Raw genomic sequence first — 21,654 nt, forward strand, 5'->3', positions numbered from 1 at the left:
GCTCGTTTCTGAATTGGAAGGATGTTTTATTTTATTTCTATTTTAATATTTAGCCATTTATAGAACTCAGAAGCAAAAAGAGTGAATGTTCCTTAGTTTTGTTTTCGGAGTTTCAGAGTTGGTATATATGTAGTCATGAATGAAGACAGTTGCACTCACTGAGGACCTCATCTTCATTATTTCATTGTGAGCTGAGGCCTTATACACGGTGCAGAATTAAGCCCCTTATTTAAAGGTTTTAAAAAAAAATCTCCAAATTTGAAAATAGAGGCTAGCAAAAGTGTAGTACAGTATTTTCCTTCACTCCAGATAATGTACTGAAGTTTTACACTAGTCATTCATGCTTTTAGGAATTCCAGGGAGAGCTGGTAAAAATCCATATATTTAGGTTGTTTCACACCTTTTATAAAAGATTCTCAAGAATCTCCAACATCTCCACTGTTACAGCCCGGACAAAGCCCTGGGGCTAGATATGCTTTCTGCTTGTCCCATGAAATTATATTCCGGTTTTGCTGGATACACAAACTTTGAGGAAAAAATTCACTATTTCCCTTTTCTCACTTTCAAGGACAACCATAGGTGGCGTGTGAGTCTTTCATTTGGGGAGGCTAAGCCCAGGAGAGCCAGTAGCTCCCTATAAGTGGAGGGGGGGGGGGGGGGGCACCAGCATCCAGATTGTTGCCAGGCCCCTGCCCCACCCCTCCTCCTGAGGCCCCGCCCACACTCCAGCCTCCCCTCTGGTCATCCTTGCTGCCTCTTCTGCTCACACTCCACCTCTTCTGAGGCCCCATCCGCTGCTCACTCCTCTCTGGCCCCCGGCCCAGAACAGGGGAGGAGAGCATGCCCACTTTTTTCTTCCTTAAGGGTGGAGTAGGAGGAGGGGAGGGGCCGAGCTGAGGCCAGGGCCATGGTCCGGGCACTGGTGCCTCCCCCCACACTTCTAGGGAACTTCCAGTACTCCTGCTCCCAGGGTGCAAAGGGGGCAAGTCTCCAAAGGGAGGTGAGCCACATCCAGCATCTGCCCCCCACATGGCCAGCTTCTTTTTTTATTTTGGGGAGGCTTAACCTCCCCCAGCCTCTTATACGCGCTGCCCATGAAGACAACTGTAGATCTGAGATTAAGTTTTGAGTGTTTAACTTTGCAACCTAAATAATATACTTGCATTAAAACAAGTTAATTCAAATATGTTTGAGGAGAAAAGAGATAGAGACTATAGGAAGTATCCTATAAATACACATTTACTGCAGAATTTAAAATTAATTTATTTATTTTTAAACAATCACTAGTTAACCCCCATTTTCTGCAACAATCTTTCTCAACTTTTTCAACTAATCACTGGCAAATTATACATTATACATTTCTAAAGCGAATATGATATTTTTGCAGTAGTTCTAAACAAAGAGGTCATAGTACCTGGATTGTTAACATCTTAGATTCTTAGTAATGACAACCTGAACATTTCAATTTACTCTTCAATATTTACACTAGTTACTTTTTTCATTTTTTCAGCTTGATGATCGAAAAATCATAAATTAATTACAATTTTGTTTGTAGCAATTTTCATTTTATGGTTCATAGTGCTACAATGTTCAGTATGCAAACACTGAAAGAGAGTATTTATAAAAATAACTGTTTCTATTGGATTATAATAAAACTAATAGAAATCTACCTTTTCACAATCCCTCAAGCACCAATTCTCCCATTGCCTTCACACAATAAATACAAAGTTAAATGATAAAAATTTAAAGACTAAAATTATGACTGTACCACCTAACAAGCCACATAGCCTTCTATGTATGCCTCCCTCCCTTCTACCGGTCTCTTTCCTTTGTGTCATCTCATGAAACTAATTCAGATTATAAGCTCTTTGGGGTATAGACTGCTTTTACTTTGAAAAACACCATGCACACCTACAGTGCTAAATACAAATGTGTATGACTGGCTCAGTAGATGTATACATTTCAATCCATATTTATATATCTTTTGATCTGTATAGATGGAGCTAAAGATATTTATATTTGGATAGCTTTAGAAATATTTATATGGCTATATAAATATTTATATATAAAAATACTACCTTCTGCTAGGTTTTCTTACAAAATCTAAATTTTGTGTCAAGTCTGAGTTGACAGCATTTCTTTAGGCAAGATATTGCAACTATGTAATTACATCTCGGAAGAAATAAGTTAGGGGAGTTCCCCTTAAACTGCAATATAAAGGCAATAGTTGGATATTTGAAAATATTTGCTACTATTTCTGGTGCCAAAATCTCTTCTTGCATTTCCTTAATGAAAAGGATGCTGAACTACTAAGGATAATCCTGCATTTTATGTTTATTTACATGGTTAGCTTCCTGTTTCCTGTAATGTCCACAAGAGCCTTTTCAATTTTTATGTATTCTTGCCTGAATCCATATGTGTATTTGTGCGCTTTCAATTTAACATTTTACTTATTGCTGGTTTGTAGGTAGCAAGATGGACAGAGTTGCTCTTAGACTTTGAATAAAAACTACAAATCTATATTTAATTTTTCATTGTGGTAATACTTACAGATATGACATCACAACACACTATAATGTGACAGTACAGCAAAAATATTAAGACTATACTTTTTTCCTCTAATTAAGGAGCATTATGTAACAATAGGAAAAGCTACACATTTGTCTAAGTCTTACTGAGGATTCAGTACTAAGAAGAACAAATTTCTAGTTTTACATTTTAGCTTCATATTGTCTATAATCTAAATATGCATACACAAGTGCTGGAACTAGGGGGCTGGAGGTACTACTGCACCCCTAGGCTTGAAGTGGATTTCATTATATATAGGGTTTATGGTTTGGTTAAATAGCTCTCAGCACCCCCACTATTCAAATTGTTTCAGCATCTCTGTATGCATATTTAATTATTTGTATTACTCTCTATAGATTAGTGATAAGCTAATGCGAGTTTCTATTAACAAGCATGCGTGTGAAGGAAAAAAGTAAAGTTTTTGCAGGAACATTAATTCTGAATGTCCTAATGTCTATGACTATGTCCTTCCTTAATCACATATAAATACAAAAAACAATCATTTCAAAAGTATAAAACTTTAAGAGCACGAATGAAAAATCAAGTATTTAAGTGATATTTTATTACCAAATGATGAAAAAACTAATTGTTTTTCATTATTTACGGAGAGATATTAATATTATACTATTAAAGTTCTTGTGTGTCTCATATTGGATTAGAAGGAAGTTTTTGTCCAATTAACACTCAAACTAAAAATACCAGCACAATATTGTTTAAGTTGATTTGCACAAAACTGAACCCTCTAGTCAAACATGCTTCATTTACATCAGCAACATGGTGAATTCACCCATTAACCAAGCTAAAAGGAAAACTGAACACAACTAAAAATGCATCCTTTAGATATTCTTAATGTCATGCTGTTTGTATCTGCTCTTCTGTTCCAGAATGCATTATTCTGAGATGTCATAGCTACTAAGGAGTGCAAAAAAAAAAAAAAAAAAAGAGGGAATGGACTGAGGGAAACAGACAAATAGTGCTTTGGGTTGTTTCTATTTGTTTGCTTTTTGAACTAGTATACTGTAAAAGTTTGAGTGTTGTTATAATAAATTCTATAACCTTTATTGAAAAACCTGGTGAAAAGAAAGACTAGTTGTGCCATGCCCTAAAACATCACCTCTTGGCAGCCTACTTTACAACATTCAGAAACGATACATTCTGTGGCACTGCTGTTCACTGGAACATCTTTAACGGGCTCACAAGAGAAAAAACAACAGTACATTTGTGACCTGTGTGCTAAACACCTCTCTGTATGGTTACCTGAGCAATATCCGAATATCTCCACCAAACAAGATGCATGTTTTCATTTCCAGATTTTATTTAAAATAAGAATGCAACAATAACATCAGGAGAATACATCAGCAAATTCCTAAGGGAATTTAGCACTCTTGATGTTTACAACTGACAGACCTACAGATGGAAGTCCTTTATTTATCCACAGGACAGGTATAGTACAAGCAGTAGCAATAAAAGTTCCCCTACCCTGCTCTTTCATGCTTTATGCTTGACCTAAAAAGGGACCACCAAGAAGTAAATGCAAAAAAACAAATGTTAGCTAGGCTGGACTACATAAAGACTTCTAGTAATATATCTACACTAGAAAGGCCAGCATCAGAATACAGTATAGTGACAGAGAGGAAAGAAAGTGAAACTCATTTGTATATATTCACAGATGGCAAACCAGTAAAGCCAAATTACAAACAAGAAAGTTCTTTTAACACACTATTCGCCACTGGGATCTCCAATTCTTACCTTTCTTGATATACTGTTCCAGCCAACAAAGAAAATATTTTAAAAGCATCTCTCTAATGGAGTCAGAGTTTATGTTTTATACATATATATAGTTACCTGGTGCTAAATAATTAGGTTTTGAATGTCAAAATAATGGCATTACCTGAACACCTGGGTCATCATCTTCTTCGTGAGGAGATGGAGGTGGTGTTTTCTCTAAATCCGAGTTTTCAGAACCTTCCTTTCCCTTGTTGACCTTTTTCTTCACTGCACTAGTTTCTGAGTCTGGTTTCTTGTTACTAAAATATAAATATTGTTGATTAGTGATTGAGAAAAATTTAATATAATATGTTGAACTATGAAGGCATGTTTATCCCTAGTTATTTTATTACTCTAATCACTTTGCCTTATTTTCAAGAGCTAAACAAATCTTTAAAATATCATTGACCTCTGTTATTTTTATACACTTCCCTTTGACCTTTTTAGCATGACATCTTACTTTCCTTTGCCAAGGTCAAGCTGCTGATGTGGCCTGCACTTAATGTTGGATGGACTGACTGGAATATTTGATAAAGTCAAATGAGTGGCTAAAATGAAAACTTGACTTCCACTTCAATATCTTTGTAAATTCCGAACAGTAGTTGAGCTCCATGATAAATCTGAGGAAAAGTGAATGTATGATCACTACGTGCATTCTTCTTAAAATGCACGTATGGAAAATAATCAGCTGAGCAGAGCCATAGAAGGAATTTATCAGAATAGTGAATAGAATGAGCAAATCATCATTTTTATTCTGTAGTTTCATGGTATTTACAAGGAAACTGAGGCAGGACAGTTTTTATTTCAAGTCTCAGGTCAGACATACCTAGTCAATTAGTACAACCATAATTTGTAGGTGTGGTCAGTTTGTGCAGCAGGGATTAATTACATTTCACTTCACCTGACCAGGTCTGTAATTGTCCACAGTAGCCAAAATGATTTTTTTCCCCTAACCTGCCTCTGCCCAAGTTCTCCAGTGCTTTTTACTAGGGGAGAGAAGAGATGAATACCAATAGCTGAAGATTCATGAGAAAGGCTATATCAACACCACATTACTGTGATGGGGGGGGGGGGGGGAGAAATGGTGTGTGTGTTTTTTAAAATAGATTCAAGCTTCCAAGGAGTTGGGTATTTTGTATAATCCTCTCACTGTATTTAACACTGTCTGTGCATATAAACTTAATTTAAAGAAACGACATACCTGAGAAGACATACCTCAAAACCTCCATCTTCCAATTAAATACTAGGGGATTTTGAACATTATATCAAATATCAAAAGGTCAAATTCTTAAATGACACCAAAAAATGTAAGTTTGAAGGGGGAAATTTTATGAGCAATTTAAAGTGTGCTCAATTTTTGAAGTTTTAGGTAGATTTGTGTGTTCTATATATGTGCCCTTTTCCCCCCCATGTCTGTTGCAGGTTTGACATATGATTGCTTTTAAAGAGTGGCTAACATTTGTGCTGAAACATTTAAAAAAACATTTAATGTAGAATCATATGCTGAGTTTTGTCAAGTGAAAAACTGAAATAGACAGACATCTCAAGAACTTTTAAAACAGCTTCCATTTATTTAAATTCATAATTGTATATCAGGGATGCTAGCTAGGGAAAAAAACTTGGTAATTTTCAATCCTGTACCTTCTGACTTAAGCATTTATTAAATGAGAGCATATTTATATTAAGGTTTGTAAAACAAATCATACAAATACAGTTACACCATGTTTTGGTTTTAAGAATTTCTAGGATGTATTTTTCCTGTTTTGTAACATGGTTATATATTTAAAAACAATGCTCACAAGAGATTTTTGTATGATTACACATTAATATATTGGGAAATTTAAAAATACAACTTAATTAGAGCAAAATTCTAGAGCACAGTAATATAGTTTAGCTTTCAAAAATCTTTCAATTCTGACAACGTTCTAAAGAGTTTGGTACCACTGAAAGAACCACATAAGACAAATCATTAAAAAACTAATCTATAAAACAGTTCCCCTTCCAACTGTCCTAGTGTGCATGCTACACATGGACAGAAGTCTCCCCTACTATGAGGCTCCATTTCCAGCATTTATTTCCGCTCTAACTGCCACAAATTATACAATACTACAGCTGAACACTGGGCCCCTTTCCTTTCATCTGCACGCCAAGAGCAATCAGATTACCCTGGTAACCAGTGGTCACATGACCAGCACCTGCTCTTTTGGCTGGATGCCACTGACTAAAGCCATCTGCTTCTCTCAATCAGCTTTCAAACATTCTCAACACCTGCGCTGCAGCGTTTTGTGGTTTCTTTTATCAAATCAGTGCAAAACTGCTTCCAAAACTTTACATATTTCTCAAATTTGTTTAAATCAAAGGTAAGCTTGTCAGGGAGTTGAACCATTGCCAGGTAAAGTAAGTTGACAGGCTAGTGCTTTTCACTGGTGACCTCTATAAATCAGAGCAAAGCATACAATTTAATTTAGTAGTAGTTACTGTGCCCTGGGTGCACGATCACATATGAATAACAGGCTTAATGTCCTGAAGAACAGCATAGCCTAGGTTTGATAAAATATCAATTTGCTGAAAGGCAAGAAAGTGCTAATGATTCTCTGTCTGCCCTTCCTAAGAATGCTCTATGGAATGTCCACAAATTGTTCAAGTCATACAGCATCTCCAAATGCTTATCACACAGGAAGATTCAGACAAAGAACATATATCCAAGTGAGGTACTTGTAGCAGATTTAACTACACAAAGATTTCTTTCTGAACTCTATTAGACCTTCCCCTCTTAGTAACAGTAGAGGGTGTGAGCTAAACACCTTCATATGTGCCTTTTATGACCTACATATACAAGCTGTGCTTCAACTCCCCCAAGTCTCTCATAGTAATAGAAGATATGTACCAAGTAATTTGGACAGGATTTCAAATCATCCTCATGCCATGGCTGCTGAAAGCAGGTACATATAAAAGTACTATTCACGTGGGGGGAAAAAAAAATAATCTAATTTGCTTTATTACAGCAATTTTTCTACAAGTCCTATATTTGGCTTTAGTGAACAAGTAAACTGCAGATTCTGTTTAATAATTACAATTGTTTTTTTAAATCTATTTATCCACTACCTCATTTAGAAAATAAAGGGTGAAGGAAACTACAACTACAAATAAAGGGTGAAGGCAACAAGGCTCAGTCTCTGAACTGAATGAGGATTTGCATCCATACTATAGTCATGCTGCAGGCCCACTAGGAGGTGACTTCACCTGGTGGGTGGGAACAAACACTTCCTGAAGCTGTCAACAATCTTGCTTTCCTCTCCATGGTTCACAAAGCAGGTGTAATGTTCATAACTGCTAAGTGGATCCGTTACAACCTGCTTTGCTACCTAACTAGTTAAATCCACCTGCTAATAAAAAACAAAACAAAACACATCCCATTCAGAGTTTAGATAGTTCAGGTATTTAGGGCCCAACTTTTAGATGTAGGTGCCTAAAGACAAATTTAGAGATCTAAAACCCATGTTAGACAGCTAAAAACTGACTTTGATGCCTTAGGTGCCTGTATTAAATATCAATATGTACAGGATGGTATTTCCTACATTTCTGGAATAAATTTGAGATAGGCTACTTGTACATATTTAGGTCATAGGCATAAGATCTCACAGGCCAAGTGGTTCCAGGAACCAAACAGAATGCATCAACCTGGCACAGTTTAAAACAAAACAAAACAAAAAATCAGAATTTGCTGTTAAAAATAGCCCTTTTATTTAAAGCATACACACCACCAGGCATCATTTCAGATTACATGATTCGGAATCCGGTATCCAATACTAACTTTGTGTTGAATGTGCTTATTCCTTAAGGCAGCATACCATACCGTCCCATATAAAATCACTAGCAGCACAACCATCAGAATGGCAATGGGGGACAATAATAAAAAGAATGACGGCAAGAGAAGAAAAGTGGGACAACAAGGAAGAAAGAATTAAAGTTGGAGACAATATGTGTCCCAACAAAATAAGCTTTTTGTCAGTCAGACAATGAACCACCACCAGAAGAGCCAGGTCAATGCATCACAAACTGGGATTGCTGAATCATGCAATTTGAAAGTATCAAAACACAGTGTGGCAGGCTCCAAAGGACTGAGCAGGGAGGTCAACTAGTTCTTGTTATAAATGTACTACTGTTGGTTTATTTAATCTGATCGGGGATTACTAACTGGTCTGTTTATTCATTAGTGTAATGTAAAAGAGTGTCAAGGTTGACCAAAACATTGGAGGGGTATTCTTATTGTTGTCTAAAAATCCAAATAAATAAATCATATGGTTAAAATTCTGATCCCTTTCTTTTTTTCATTTGTAGGACACTAGCCCACAGACAAATTTCTAAAACGAACCCTGCTATAAAAGGAAAACCTGAAAAAAATTAACATGCAACCACTTGCCCTGGAAAATGAATTTAGCAAACAACCCTGCCCCACAGTTGAGTTCTGCTCCCCAGTCCACCTGACAACAGAATAGGGGAGTGGCATGCCAACCCAAAGTACTGCAGGCATGCACTCAAGGAAAGCAGATGAGTCTTGTGACTGGTGCTCTGCTTATGTACTACAAGCAGAAGAGGAATCAGGGTGTCCTGCAGGGATGAATGATCCTCTCTCCCATTTCTGGTGGAGATGGAAGTCTGTTTCCATCCTCTATAGGTGAGAATGTTGCATTACCAACACCCCATTCCAGTAGCTTTGGACTGCAGGAAGGAGAGAGGAGCTTCATCCCAGAAGGCAATAAGCTAGATATACATAATAATTCAGAATTAGAGTAAACCCTCATTAGTCAAGGTGATACAAAAGACAAGAGTCCCCCCAGCAGGGTCCAAGAGCTCTGAGGGTGAAAAAGCCAATGGTTCCTTTTATTCACAAGCGGGATGCTGCCCTAGATTCTATCTTTGTTATGGCTTTTTGCTTAGGTTTAGCCCTCTTGATAATAGGTATAGAGAAGGCTTTAAAACACAAATCCTCCCAAACTTAATTGTGTCCCTTGCACAGGGCTGTTTTGCAATACAAATATAAAGAGCCACTTTGTTACAACATGGTTATCTCGTGCCCGGCTCAAGATATTGGTTATGAATGGGCCTAATATGTCCCATAACTGGGCTAAAGCTTTGGGTGTAGGTTCAAGTTCCCACACTAGAAGTGTTAACAACACTGTAACTGGGTCACGAACCACCATGTAATAACCAAGTCATCTGACTCTCATACATAATGTAGACTGCACCTTAAGTGACTGCTTTAAGGAGATCTGCATGGACTTGAGGAGCAGATTCTGGGCATTTCAGAAATGTACATTTCCCATTTCCCCATCTTCCTCAAAACTAATGGAAGTTTTCCTGTAGACACAGAGACAGACAAAACTTACTACTCCCTCTCCCTCAAATGCTGGCACTGACAAAATTTCTGTACAGCCTGGGATGTAGTGAAACATTTTCTAAAAGCTTTTCGAAAAACCAAAAGCTTTTCAGATGTTTTATACTCAGTTGAAATAACAAATAGAAAAAATGGCAGTGGGGATGAACAAATTTCTTTTAGTAACCTGGGCTACCAGACTGAAAAGGAAAACTGGCAGACTTTAGTGACCCACATAATCTTTGGCACACATGTAGTCAATATACTGAAAGAATGTTTTCGGATACTATCTTTTATCTGTACTCAGGGCTCAAAATTTTGCAATCTCTCAAAAACTATTATATGGCTACAGTGATCGTAAACTGGTTTCTTTTTAGGGGTAAGGGGGTTCTCCCCCCCACCCCCTTCATTTCTTCCAGCTGCCATTTCTGTGTATCCTTTTACTATTGCTTTTAGGGCCAGGCTAGCAGCCACAGGAAGTTAAACCATGCCATCCTAGTCCATGGACTTGCTTTCCAAAAGTACCAACTGTACAGTGAAGTTCACTTTTGAAGTTTCCTAGATTTCTGGGATGCCAGTGGAAATGTATTTCACATAAGCACTACAAAAGTCAACTTCTTCTGTTATTCATCTGTTTGTTCATCATGTGATTACGATGTATCACAACCAGGCAGCTTACACATTTCTTCAAGGCTTACTCCAAAGAAAGGAGATGGGGAGATTCCAAGATTTTTCTATACTTTCATGGTCAATAAGAGGATTATATGGCTAGTTAACTCTGATGTGCTGTTTTAATAAAAGTATGCATATTGATTAGAATAATCTGCTACTTTAGTGTATTTTGCCCATTTTATAATTGAATTCAATTCATTTTTTCATCCTTTCACTTCAGTGGTAGTTTCGGTCTCTGCCTATGTACTATCTATGTAGCGATACTTTTTGAACAATCCAGTAAAAGGGGCTACACTTTTCCAACCGAATTTGATGAATGGAAATGCCTCGTATTTTGTATGTAGAGAGAGACACTTCTGATTGAAATGAGAGAAAATTCAGAGCCAAACACTTATCCGAACCCCTAAGAAAACGGCTTTTTACATAAACTCAAGTTAGTTTATTGGAGGTTGAAAGTAACAAGTATCACAGAGCTTTCAAAATGCAAAATTGCCACTACTGTAATCCAATGCCTAGAAGCAAGCTACTATGGCAGTATAACAAGCACTAACATAACCAAAACACCCGACCACCTTCAGCACCACATATTCGATTTATGTAATTATCCTTTGCCACTCAGAATTTACATTTAGGTGCATCCATTTTAGTCATCTCTGCTATTGTGATGTTATATCATTCCTAGTGGGGTAGCACTATAGCAAGATCAAGATACATCACTTAAGATTCCTCTGTCCATCTGAAGACTGTGGCTCAACAGATTATTGGTTTATCCTGTTGATTCGCTTAAAACTTTGATTCAATTACCAATGTTACTGGACAGATTTCCCAGTCTTTGCGTGGCAAAAGCAGGCAAATATCTTTCACAGAAGTCATATTCCTTATGAATATGTTAACCCCGCCCCCCAGTCAGCAGGTTCTTTGACAAGGTTTACCTCCCAGATACTGAAGCTATCAAAGCAGACAGACTGAGGCGAATCTGGACTTGAAAAGTACATTTGGCAATGATGAATCAAGGCTGTGACTGACTGGGCAAGTACACTTTTCTTGAACAGTCCTGCTTATTGGGGTAAGAGGCTACAAGTGTTGCTCATGCTCCCAGGTATATTTTTCCCCCACTGAGTGGGAAGAACAGCACTTTGCAGCTATGAGAAGTATTACAAAATTCACCCTTCCAATTGCAAGGGGTACTGCAAAGGGAGGAGAAAAGAGAATAAAGTCTCCCACCCCCACAGGCATGCAACAGAGTAGTTCTGTTCCCTGAAAGGAGAGTCTACTCCCCTGCCCCCAAGGTGCAGTCCCATGACTTCACTTGGGGTGACCTGCACAGACTTATCAGCCTGGGTTATGTGGCATCTCAAATGTTGAGGCCTGATGTCAATCCCAATTCATAGGAAACGACATATTTTGGAACCAAATTCTTTCTAACCTTGGTTTGTTAAGCGTTATTAAATTCTGAAAGACTGTCTGTAGAAACTATATTCATAGCACCTAGTTGAAAAAGTTTGCAGTGAGAAGCGTTTTTCAAATAAATCTCATGCCTTTCACTTCTTGATGTAGAAATGGCTGGGTGAGACCTATGTTATGGGGAGAGGTTGAATTAGATAATCATAATAGTCCTCTCTCTTGTGGCCTTTAAAAAAAAACCCTCACAAAACCCCAAAACTATGAATATCCTGTCCCCGTGCAAACAATTAATCTTTTCATTTAGATGATACAGTCTTCTAGTTTCAAAAGGATACAGTGGGAAAGCTGTTCAGTCCACTACCTAGATTCAGTAACATGTAACTGAAAATTAAACTACTGTACGTATAAACCCATCAATTCATTTCAGCAGTCTGGAACATTATATATAAAATTTTGTAAATTATAAGTAGGTTCAACTGTACTGGAAAGCTAATAAAGCTTTTACAGTACATTTCACCCTGCCAACTTATACAGATTCTTCAATAAAACACTAGTTTTCCTATCCACCCAAAAAAACCTTTCATTCTTACTAGAAGTCCATACTATCTGAGCTTCATTCATCCATATATCTGTATCAGAAAGAATTAAACAGTAACCAGCCTTGCAGAATACATGCAAATCAGATTTGTTAATCAAAATGTTTTTAATCTTAATACAAATGGATTCTGCAAACTGATTTGGATTAACCAGGTCTGGCTGTGCTTCCATCTGGAAGTTATATATTTTCTAACATTAGCCACATCTTGAAAAAACAGATTCAGATGTTTGGAACGGGTTCAGAACAGTTGTAAGGAATTTTAGATACAAATGAAAAAAATCAGTTTTAATGTCTTTTTCCCCCTCTCAGTTTTCTCAGTGAACATTTGTACTCATGATAGTTGGAGGGATGGGGGGCAGGGGAGGAAACGGGGGGATGGTTTGCTTTGGAATGACTGTGTACTGTACTGCGATTTGATCTCTCTTATATTGCCTACGAGGATTTTAACCCTGACCCTAAAAAGAATCACGATGCCAAGTGGAGATAATTCTCCTGTTCCAATTACTAGGAAACAGGGTTAGAGAGGCTACAATTTTTGTATCAGCATAATTATTTCACTTACGGCTGTATGGGTTTTTTGCCCCTCCCCCCTTTAAAAAAAGGCAAAATAGTTAAAATTGGTATAATCCCTAGCCAACAAAATGTTTTCCCCCCATTCTTTTTGTATGATTTTTGTTTTAAATTCCACGAATACACACAATACATTATTTTTGTTTTGAATGCCAACTCATCACATACCCAAAGAGATATTTCCTGACCTACCTTGTCTTTTTACTAGTCTTGGGTTTTGGTGTGGTATTTTTTGCTTTCTTTTCCTTTGGCTCTTTGGGAGGCTTGGGGGTTTTGGGAGGCTTGGGTTCCTTAGGCTCCTTCTTTTCCTTGGGTTCTTTAGGATCCTTCGGCTCCTTTTTTGACTTGGGCTTTTTCTTTTTCTTTTTTTCTTCTTGGGAGCAATCCAATGAGTTCCTGGTTTGATCCTGGCTGTCAAGACAACCAGGAAAATCTTCCTTACCAAAACCTTTACTGGGACCCTCTGCCAGAATGTGATTGTTTTTCTTTTTCTTCTTCTTTTGCTGAGGCTGCTGTTCAATCGATGGCAGGTAATCATCATTTTTCACTAGCTGGGTATTCAGTCCACTAACCTGAGTCATATCCGGCACTGGTTTCTCTACAAAGGGCTCCGATGGAGAATGCTAAGAAATACAAATAGGCATTAAATTAGTATAGCATAATAAAAAACACACATTTGTGGTCCATAAAATTGTTTACTTAGAGCTCTCTATTTTAGGACTGAGAGGTCATGGAGGGAGACAAGAGAAAACAGAAGGTGAAGTTAATTGGTAACATTTCAAACAAATATTGTACAATAATTATAAGCACTGCTATGCTGCTGTTAAGGTTGTGGCAGAACAGCTATAAAGTATAAAATTCTTCATGCCTAAAAACTCTGTATAAAAGGTATAAATCCACAAACAAAATTTCATACACCAAATAAAATTCATTTAGACTTAAAAATGAAAAAAAAATAAGGCAGACATTGGCCTCATCCCGCCAACCAGTTTGATTTATTTAGCCTGCCCATATGAGGCTGGTGAATATAGTCTTGGGGGTTGGGGAGTTGGGGGGGCTGGCAGCGGCATAAGCTGGGTGGCATAATAGCAGAGCCCCTTCCATGGTGGCATGATGGAGGGGCAGCCAGGCCAAATTTGAGTGCCATTACAACTTGGCACATGAGGTCCTGCTGACACCAATCTCTACCTCCACTCTGCTCCCCTCAACATAGGCTCCAACTCCGTCCCATGCCACCTATCTCTGGTTACTTCCTATGCTTGGTGGAGGGTGGGGAGTGAAGGCCCCGGCTGAAACCTCATTGGCTTTCAGCTCCCAAATCATCAATAGGTAGGCAGTAACGAGCTGGGAGGCATGGGACAGAGGTAATCTGTGCTGATGAGGCAGTAGCAATATTACTAAAAGACTGTGTACCTTAGCAACCTGGCTCAACCTTTAATTTTTGGGGGGAGGGAGGTTGTTTTCTGTATGGCCTGACAAAGGGGTTTTTAGTGGAGTTTATGGCCCTCTGCTATCCTAAAGTTGTCCATCTATGAAATAAAGGTTATTTATATAAGACTTTCCCATATTCTGGTAACAGCTATTTTGTACGAGTAATCTGGGAAAGGTGAGTTACTTATATGGGACTTTTGTCATCTGAAAACAAGTATTAACTTTGGCTTCTATACACAGAACTGGAAAATTAATAGGACACAATCATAGGGTGCATTTACACAAGAGAACTGCATCATTGCCATTTACACTGGTGCATGCATGACATCAACATTTTGATCAACATCCCAAGGATTGAATTGAGGACCTCCAGAGCTAAGAGCATGATCTTTTACAGTATATGCTAAAGAGCCATTGTTCTCTAGGGTGGGGTTGTAATGGACTCTCATCCTCTGCAGATGGGGCACAAAGGAGGACTAATACAAAAACATCCATGCTATTTTGAGTATGCCCAGTGTACCATGTTCTCACACAGCACTCCTCGAAAGCACTGCCTGTATGTTGTACGTGTCCAGGGGTGGGCAAACGTTTTGGTTCCTGGCCAATGGGAACTGCAGGGGCAGCGCTTGGGGCAGGGATAGCGTGCAGAGCCTCCTGGCTGCCCCTACGCATAGGAGCTGAAGAGGGGACATGCTGCTGCTTCTGGGAGCTGCGTGGAGTGGGGCAAGCCCTTGACCCCACTCCCCGGCAGGAGCTCGAGGGCCAGATTAAAATGTCTGGAGGGCCAGATGCGGCCCCTGGGCTGTAGTTTGCCCACCTCTGTACGCGTCCCACAGTTCCTGGCATAACACTCTGGAGCAAGTATAGAATGTCTGTTTGCATCTATTCTTGTTTTTGTTTTGTTCCACTCAGTGCTTTAGATAATTCTGCCCTACACAACTATCCACACAAATGCTGTGAAGACAAGGAGTTACGTCATGCCATGGCATCACACTATCAATGCAGATGGAAGAGGGCCCTACACCAGGCTTTTCTTGAGGCCCAGCCTTTTGGAAGACAGGGATCAGTGAGCCAGGGAAAAGTATGGGACAAGAAGCAGAGAGGTGGATATTTCTTCTGGGGGACAAGTAGCCTTTGTAACTATGTAATGTCACTTTTATTTTATTTTTTATTTTTGAGATGTTGGGCGTGTCTCAGAGTTGCAACTGTCTGACTGCAATTCCATCCCTGGTCTGCCACTTAAGTTCTGGTAAAGGTGTGAACTGTCGTGTGTGTACATGCGTGCGTACGTGTGTGCGTGTGTACATACACTGGAGAGACACACACACACACACACACACGTTATGTTTATTACCCATCAGGACCTAATATGTAACAAATGTATGTGGACTTATGGTATGTTACAGTTTTGTGAGGAGTCCAAATTATGGATAGCATGCCAAATTTTCCTAATATAGACACGTTTTATTTTGTCATCCAAGTTTTTTTATTTCAGGGTTTTAATTCCTCGTGGCTGTTAGAATAAGCTGCTGAATGTAAATCCAAGTAGTTCTGTCCTAGCAACTATATGTACACTGAGAATATTCAGCATTTATCCTATTAATGGCCTAGCACTGCATTAAGTTCACCAGTGGTTGTAGCCATAGAAACATTAGCATAGACTGGGGGAGATATTTTCCCTCCCATTGTAGATACTCAGCAATAAGAACACATACACAGTGTACAATAACTTCCATCAATGGAGCTGCACCAGTGCTAGACCAAACAATGGCAGAAGTGTTGAAAATTCTTAATATGGATAAGAACCCTAATCTGCAGAGAAGCAACTAGTGCCTCTGCTGCAGATCACAACTTTCCAAAGTAGCTGCAATGAAATTACCACAAATATCACTTTTACTTTACTGGTGCTTGGGAAAGCCTTAGACACCACCCCATAGGCAATGGAACTATTCATGGCAGAGAATTGAGGAGAGAGTTGGAGAGGGGAAATTGGATTGGGAGACAGAAGACCAAGGTTCTGGCTGCGACAATGACTTGCTGTGTGACCGTGGGCAATTCACTTCATCTTCATCTATTAGACTAAGTTCTTTGGTGTAGGGAATGTCTCAAGTGTTTGCTGTAATGGAGCCCCAGTTCTCAGTTCAGACCTCTAGGTACTATTGTAATAGTGATGAGGAAGGGGATTTTCTGCTACAGCAGGCGAAAGGAATGGTGAAGAAAATCTTGGAAGAATGAGTTTAGTTTAAGAGAAAACGGCAGGGCGGGTTGTTTCAAATTTATCAGACACCTTACTGATAGATTTCAGAGTAGCAGCCGTGTTAGTCTGTATCCGCAAAAAGTAGAACAGGAGTACTTGTGGCACCTTAGAGACTAACAAATTTCATGAGGTTGATGGATTTCCATTCCATACGGCTAAATGCAGTGCCTTGCATAATGACAGGTTTCAGAGTAGCAGCCGTGTTAGTCTGTATCCGCAAAAAGAAGAACTGATAGAGGCCAATATAAAACATGGCATCCCTAAACATAGTCCAGGATGCCACGTGGGAATTACCAGATCATTCATGTGGTCCATATAGTCCTGTATCTGACTGTAGAAACAGATACTTCAGAGGAAGGTGCAAACAACCTGAAGTTAGGCAGATGTGCCTGCACATTAGGTCTCCTCCTAAATCCCTGCGAGAGATTGGCTTCCACCCTGAAGCATGAAGTTTAATATCTCTTCCAAAAATCTCTGTTCACATTAGTGATAACTATTATCCATACAAATAGCTATTATAAGTTATTACCCACACAAGCGTCCAATCTTTTTTTTTTAAACTCTGCAAAATTTCTGGCCTCAGTATCACCATGTCGCAATGATTTCCAGTTTAATTACATATGTGAAAAAAATATTTCCTTTTATCAGTTTTGAATTTGTCACCTTTTAATTTAATTGAATGTCCCCTTGTACTTGTGTTATGAGAAAAAACAGAAGCTCTTGATCTACTTTCTAATACCATTCATTATTTTATGTACTTTTATCATTTCATCTTATTCATCTCCTTTCTGAAAAATAATAAAAATACCAAGGTCTTATATAGTGCTCTTCATCCATAGCTCTCAAAGTGTTTGACAAAGGAATAACCCCACTCTTATCAATCTTTGAACCTTCTAATTTTGCCCCCTTTTTGGGGGGGAAAAAAAGATAAGCAACCATTTCTGCACACATCATTCGAGGTTAGGCTATACCCCATCAACTTACACAAAAGTATTGCAATAGTCCCTGTATTACTCTCCATTATATACCCATCCTAAAACCTTGTTTAACTGCAACTGCACATTGAGCCAAGGTTTTCACTCAGCTGCCCACAATGGCACTCAGATCCTTTTCCTGAATGATACAGTGAATTTAGAACCCTGTAAGGTATATGAGTAGTTCAAATTTTCCTTCCATTGTTCATTTACTTTGCAATCTGCTAGGAATCCCATTACTTTCCATTTTCCCAGGAGACTAGGGTGGTGAAGGCTCCTCCAAGGCTTTCCTCCAGGTTGCTGCCTTTGGATATCGTCACAAAGACTTTTTCTTTTAAATCACACTTTAGATAGTAGATTTAGTTGTCTGGATAGTACCACAATTGTCCAAACCCTTGAAGTATCCTTGCTTATTTTTACTCCACTTGATTGCTTTTAGCACTGCTCTTAGTCTGGACAATTAAACTCTATGAAATCAATTTCATTGGTAGATATTCAGAGCTTCAGGTTTTGGTTCCAATGCTGAGGGGAAATATTTGTTTAAAAATGCTATCTGTGTTGGAATTTTAAAAACAGACATTAATATTGATCTTAAGTTTTGCAAAAGCTTGTTTAAAAGATCTAATGTTGGGGCCAACTTAGCGTTTCTTTTAAAAATGATTCACAAGGATTAAAAAAAAAATGCCCAGCAGCCAGACAAGCCACTAACATTAACAGTTTCAATAAAGTCTTTTCAATGTATCTTCTCAATGAGCTACAAGACTGAGGATGTTTAAATTTTAGCCACTTTTCAAAGTGTGCCTGTGAAGCAAAGTTCACAGGATTGATCCACTGATTTCAAAATGAATGTTATTTTATTTTTGTATGCACACATGCGCACATGCACACACTTTCATTACTTTTTTTGTGCAATCCAAAAATATCCCTGCGTTACCTCGCCTCTCCATCTCCTGAATGACTTTTTTCAAAAGATTAAAAAACTATCTAGAAATGGCAAGATTTAGAACAGACCAGTAAAAACCAGGATATTTGAAGTTGAGGCTCACATTCTCTCCACCTTTTCCTATGCACAATGGTGTAAAAATGACCGATATTGCTGTCACAATTTTAACTTTTCTGCCTCATGTCAAGACCTTACATGTTTTATTGTTCCCCATCTGATTCCTTTCTTAAGAACTTCTCAAAACTAGTGAATTAAGTTTTTTAAGGTGTCAACCTGTAGACTTTCACGTTCTTTCAGTCCCACTCACTACCTCAAAAAAAGCATATATGTAACATTCACTCAAGTGGTGCTTTAAAATATTTAATTTATATATTACATGCACAAATTATGTATGAAATTGGAAACCTAAATCTAAAAAACTTATACCAACTCCTATTCACAATACTAGGTTATTGAGAATTAAAAATCGGCATCCCAATTCAACAAAATAAATACCTTATACATTTAAATACTTCTATATTGCTAGAAATTTTCATTAACATACCTCAAAAGCATACATTAGTGAAACAGCCTACGTCTGCTCTAGTTTTCATTTCATATTACTTCTGTCTCATTTTACTTTGCAAATGTCTTAGTCTAAAATTTTATCAATATGATCTTAATTTTTAGCATTATACTCTTCAAAAATGGGTGTGATTAAGTCTAATTTTCTGTGCATTTTGGGTTAATATTTTTGCATCAAACTTTATATCCCCGACTGACAGCCCCACATTGCTCCCTAGTGTGAAACTGTGTAGGAGCAGCACAAATCTGGGAGGAGGCCGAGAGATCAGAGGCAGCTTGAAGGAGACATTTCTCCACCCTAGAACAGTTGTCTGAAATTTTTTTTTTTTTTTTTTAAACGGGGTTGAGAAGGGAAGGAAGGTAGGACAGGTTATTACCAGTAAATATTGGCTTAAACCTATCATAGGGACTTATTTCAAATAGTTCTTCATCTTTAAATCTACATTGGATTAACTACAGTTACAGGGTCACCATTTCCAATAACAGAACCCTGTTTTCCATTTATAAAAAATTACAAAAAACTGTATGTACTACATACTTTTACAAAAAGATTGAAAACTTACCTGTACACTTCAGAACACAAATCATTTCTCCCCCCCCCCCTCCACGTTTAGTAATAAATGAGGCCATAATTTAGCATCTTGGTACAGAATTTAATCTTCCACAGGAAAGAAACCAGTAAAGACAAATAGGTATTAATCCTGTTTGATATGCAGGCAGAATTATTTTTGGTACTATTTGAAATAAGGTGAAAAAGGTGCTCAGAAATATTGCAGTGTTTACTAGACCCACATCTCCTTAAATCTTTTAGAGAAAAGCTGTTTTTGTAAACATTTAACAAAGAACAGATGGCCCGTTTTAATCATGTGAAAAAAACCTGGAGCTCACATTAATACTCCTACAACAGACTACTGGGTCTAGTCACCTCCCTAACCAGCAGTACTGTCTTCAGTAATGCCATTTAATTTTACTATGGACATTTTCTCATCAATTCCCACTGCTTGACAGTTAATCAATGTCATTAACATTCAATATGACCATGCAGGACATTGCTAAAATCTTGTTTATTAGAGCAAATGTGGAGATTCCCAAATCTATCAAGATTTTAAAAACGCAACTTTTAAACAATAACTTGACACTCAAAAAATTGCCTTTGATAGCAAAATGTTCTCAAAAAATTAAAGCCCAGCCATATTTGAACAAATTTCACATAAATATGGCATTTATTTGAGAAAATTCTTCAGATCTGTACAATCTCACCCCTGGAGTTCACATTAGTTATTTTTTAATTTGCAAACAAACATTTGATGCTCAAAAGATTTAATAAATTAAAAGTAAAGAAGCTTGTGCTCCATGGATGTTTACACATTTAGATCCAAACTCATTTTCTACTGCTCAGAAAAGATGGATGGCTCAAATGAGGCCTGTTATGTAAAGTGGCAGGATGGACAGGATACAGAATTAATCCAATGAGGGTTAGTGTGAGCGAAGGGGGGAGGAAATGGTGGGGAATTAAGGAGGAGACAATCTTTCTGTTGCTTGAACAAGGATTGAAACAACGTGAACTATACTTAAGTAATGATAGCAGATGAGTGTCAGTTCCCTGGCAGAGGAGCCTCTTGAGATATTGAGCTTTTCAGCTCTAGAGTAAGAGCAGCAGAGTATGTGACATGACTCAGCTAACTTTGTCAGATATAAACACCAGCATTAAAAAAGTCCCTATTTACTCTGACAGCTGAGAAACCCCATTTTAATTTGCATCAGACGCTCTTCTAGACTCCAGGAGCCCCTTCAGACTATGAAGCACATCTAGGGAACCACATTTTACTTACACTTTTTGGAATCTCATCTGTTAATCATGGCATATAACTTGAGAAGAAATGTCCAGTTAGTTTCCTGACTCCAAAATCTGAACTGCTCCCAACACCATTCCCAAATTATGGGACAATATGATACATATCCAAACTTTTCAGTTTAAGCAAATCATTGCTGAATACTTTTCCTCAATAACAAGTATAATTCTGGTAAGTTTTATCTCCTCCATCTAACAGATAAGCTGATTCTCTTCAGAAAGGTGCAGACAGCATCGAGTGACTGAACTCAGACCTCTTTTTAAAGAGGTAGCAAGAGGTTAGACAACAGGAGATAGCAGCAACACATTGGGAAAATAGAGTTCTGTATAAGGCCAGGACCCTACCAAATTAGTGGACGTGAAAAATGCATCACGGACTGTGAAATCCGGTCTCCTCCGTGAAATCTGGTCTTTCGTGTACTTTTATCCTATACTATACAAATTTCATGGGGGAGACCAGTGATTCTCAAACTGGGGGTCCCGACCCAAAAGGGGGTCACCAGGTTGTTATAGGTGGTTGCAGTACTGGCAGCCTTACTTCTGCACTGCCTTCAGACCTGGGTGACTGGAGAGTGGCGGTGATGGCCAGGCGTTCAGCTCTGAAGGCAGCACCCGCCAGCAGCAGTGCAGAAGAAAGGGTGACAACACATACCATGCCACCCTTACTTCTGTGCTTC

The 21,654-nt window shown here is 38.3% G+C and overlaps 1 protein-coding gene across 3 annotated transcripts in view; it reads right to left on the reverse strand.

Annotated features, from left to right (window-relative positions):
* Window positions 1-21,654, reverse strand: part of CHD7 (chromodomain helicase DNA binding protein 7) — a 182,151-nt gene that overhangs the window by 55,706 nt on the left and 104,791 nt on the right. For 2 of the 3 annotated variants that reach the window (XM_054019706.1, XM_054019707.1), the window contains 2 exons: window positions 13,149-13,579; window positions 4,460-4,595 (listed from right to left, as the gene is read on the reverse strand). In XM_054019706.1, coding sequence (XP_053875681.1) covers window positions 4,460-4,595; window positions 13,149-13,579 — 567 coding nt within the window. The remainder of the gene's footprint in view (window positions 1-4,459; window positions 4,596-13,148; window positions 13,580-21,654) is intronic. The other variant, XM_054019708.1, reaches the window with a different exon arrangement.

Source organism: Malaclemys terrapin, chromosome 2 (genome assembly GCF_027887155.1).
Source record: "Malaclemys terrapin pileata isolate rMalTer1 chromosome 2, rMalTer1.hap1, whole genome shotgun sequence".
Taxonomy (NCBI): domain Eukaryota; kingdom Metazoa; phylum Chordata; order Testudines; family Emydidae; genus Malaclemys; species Malaclemys terrapin.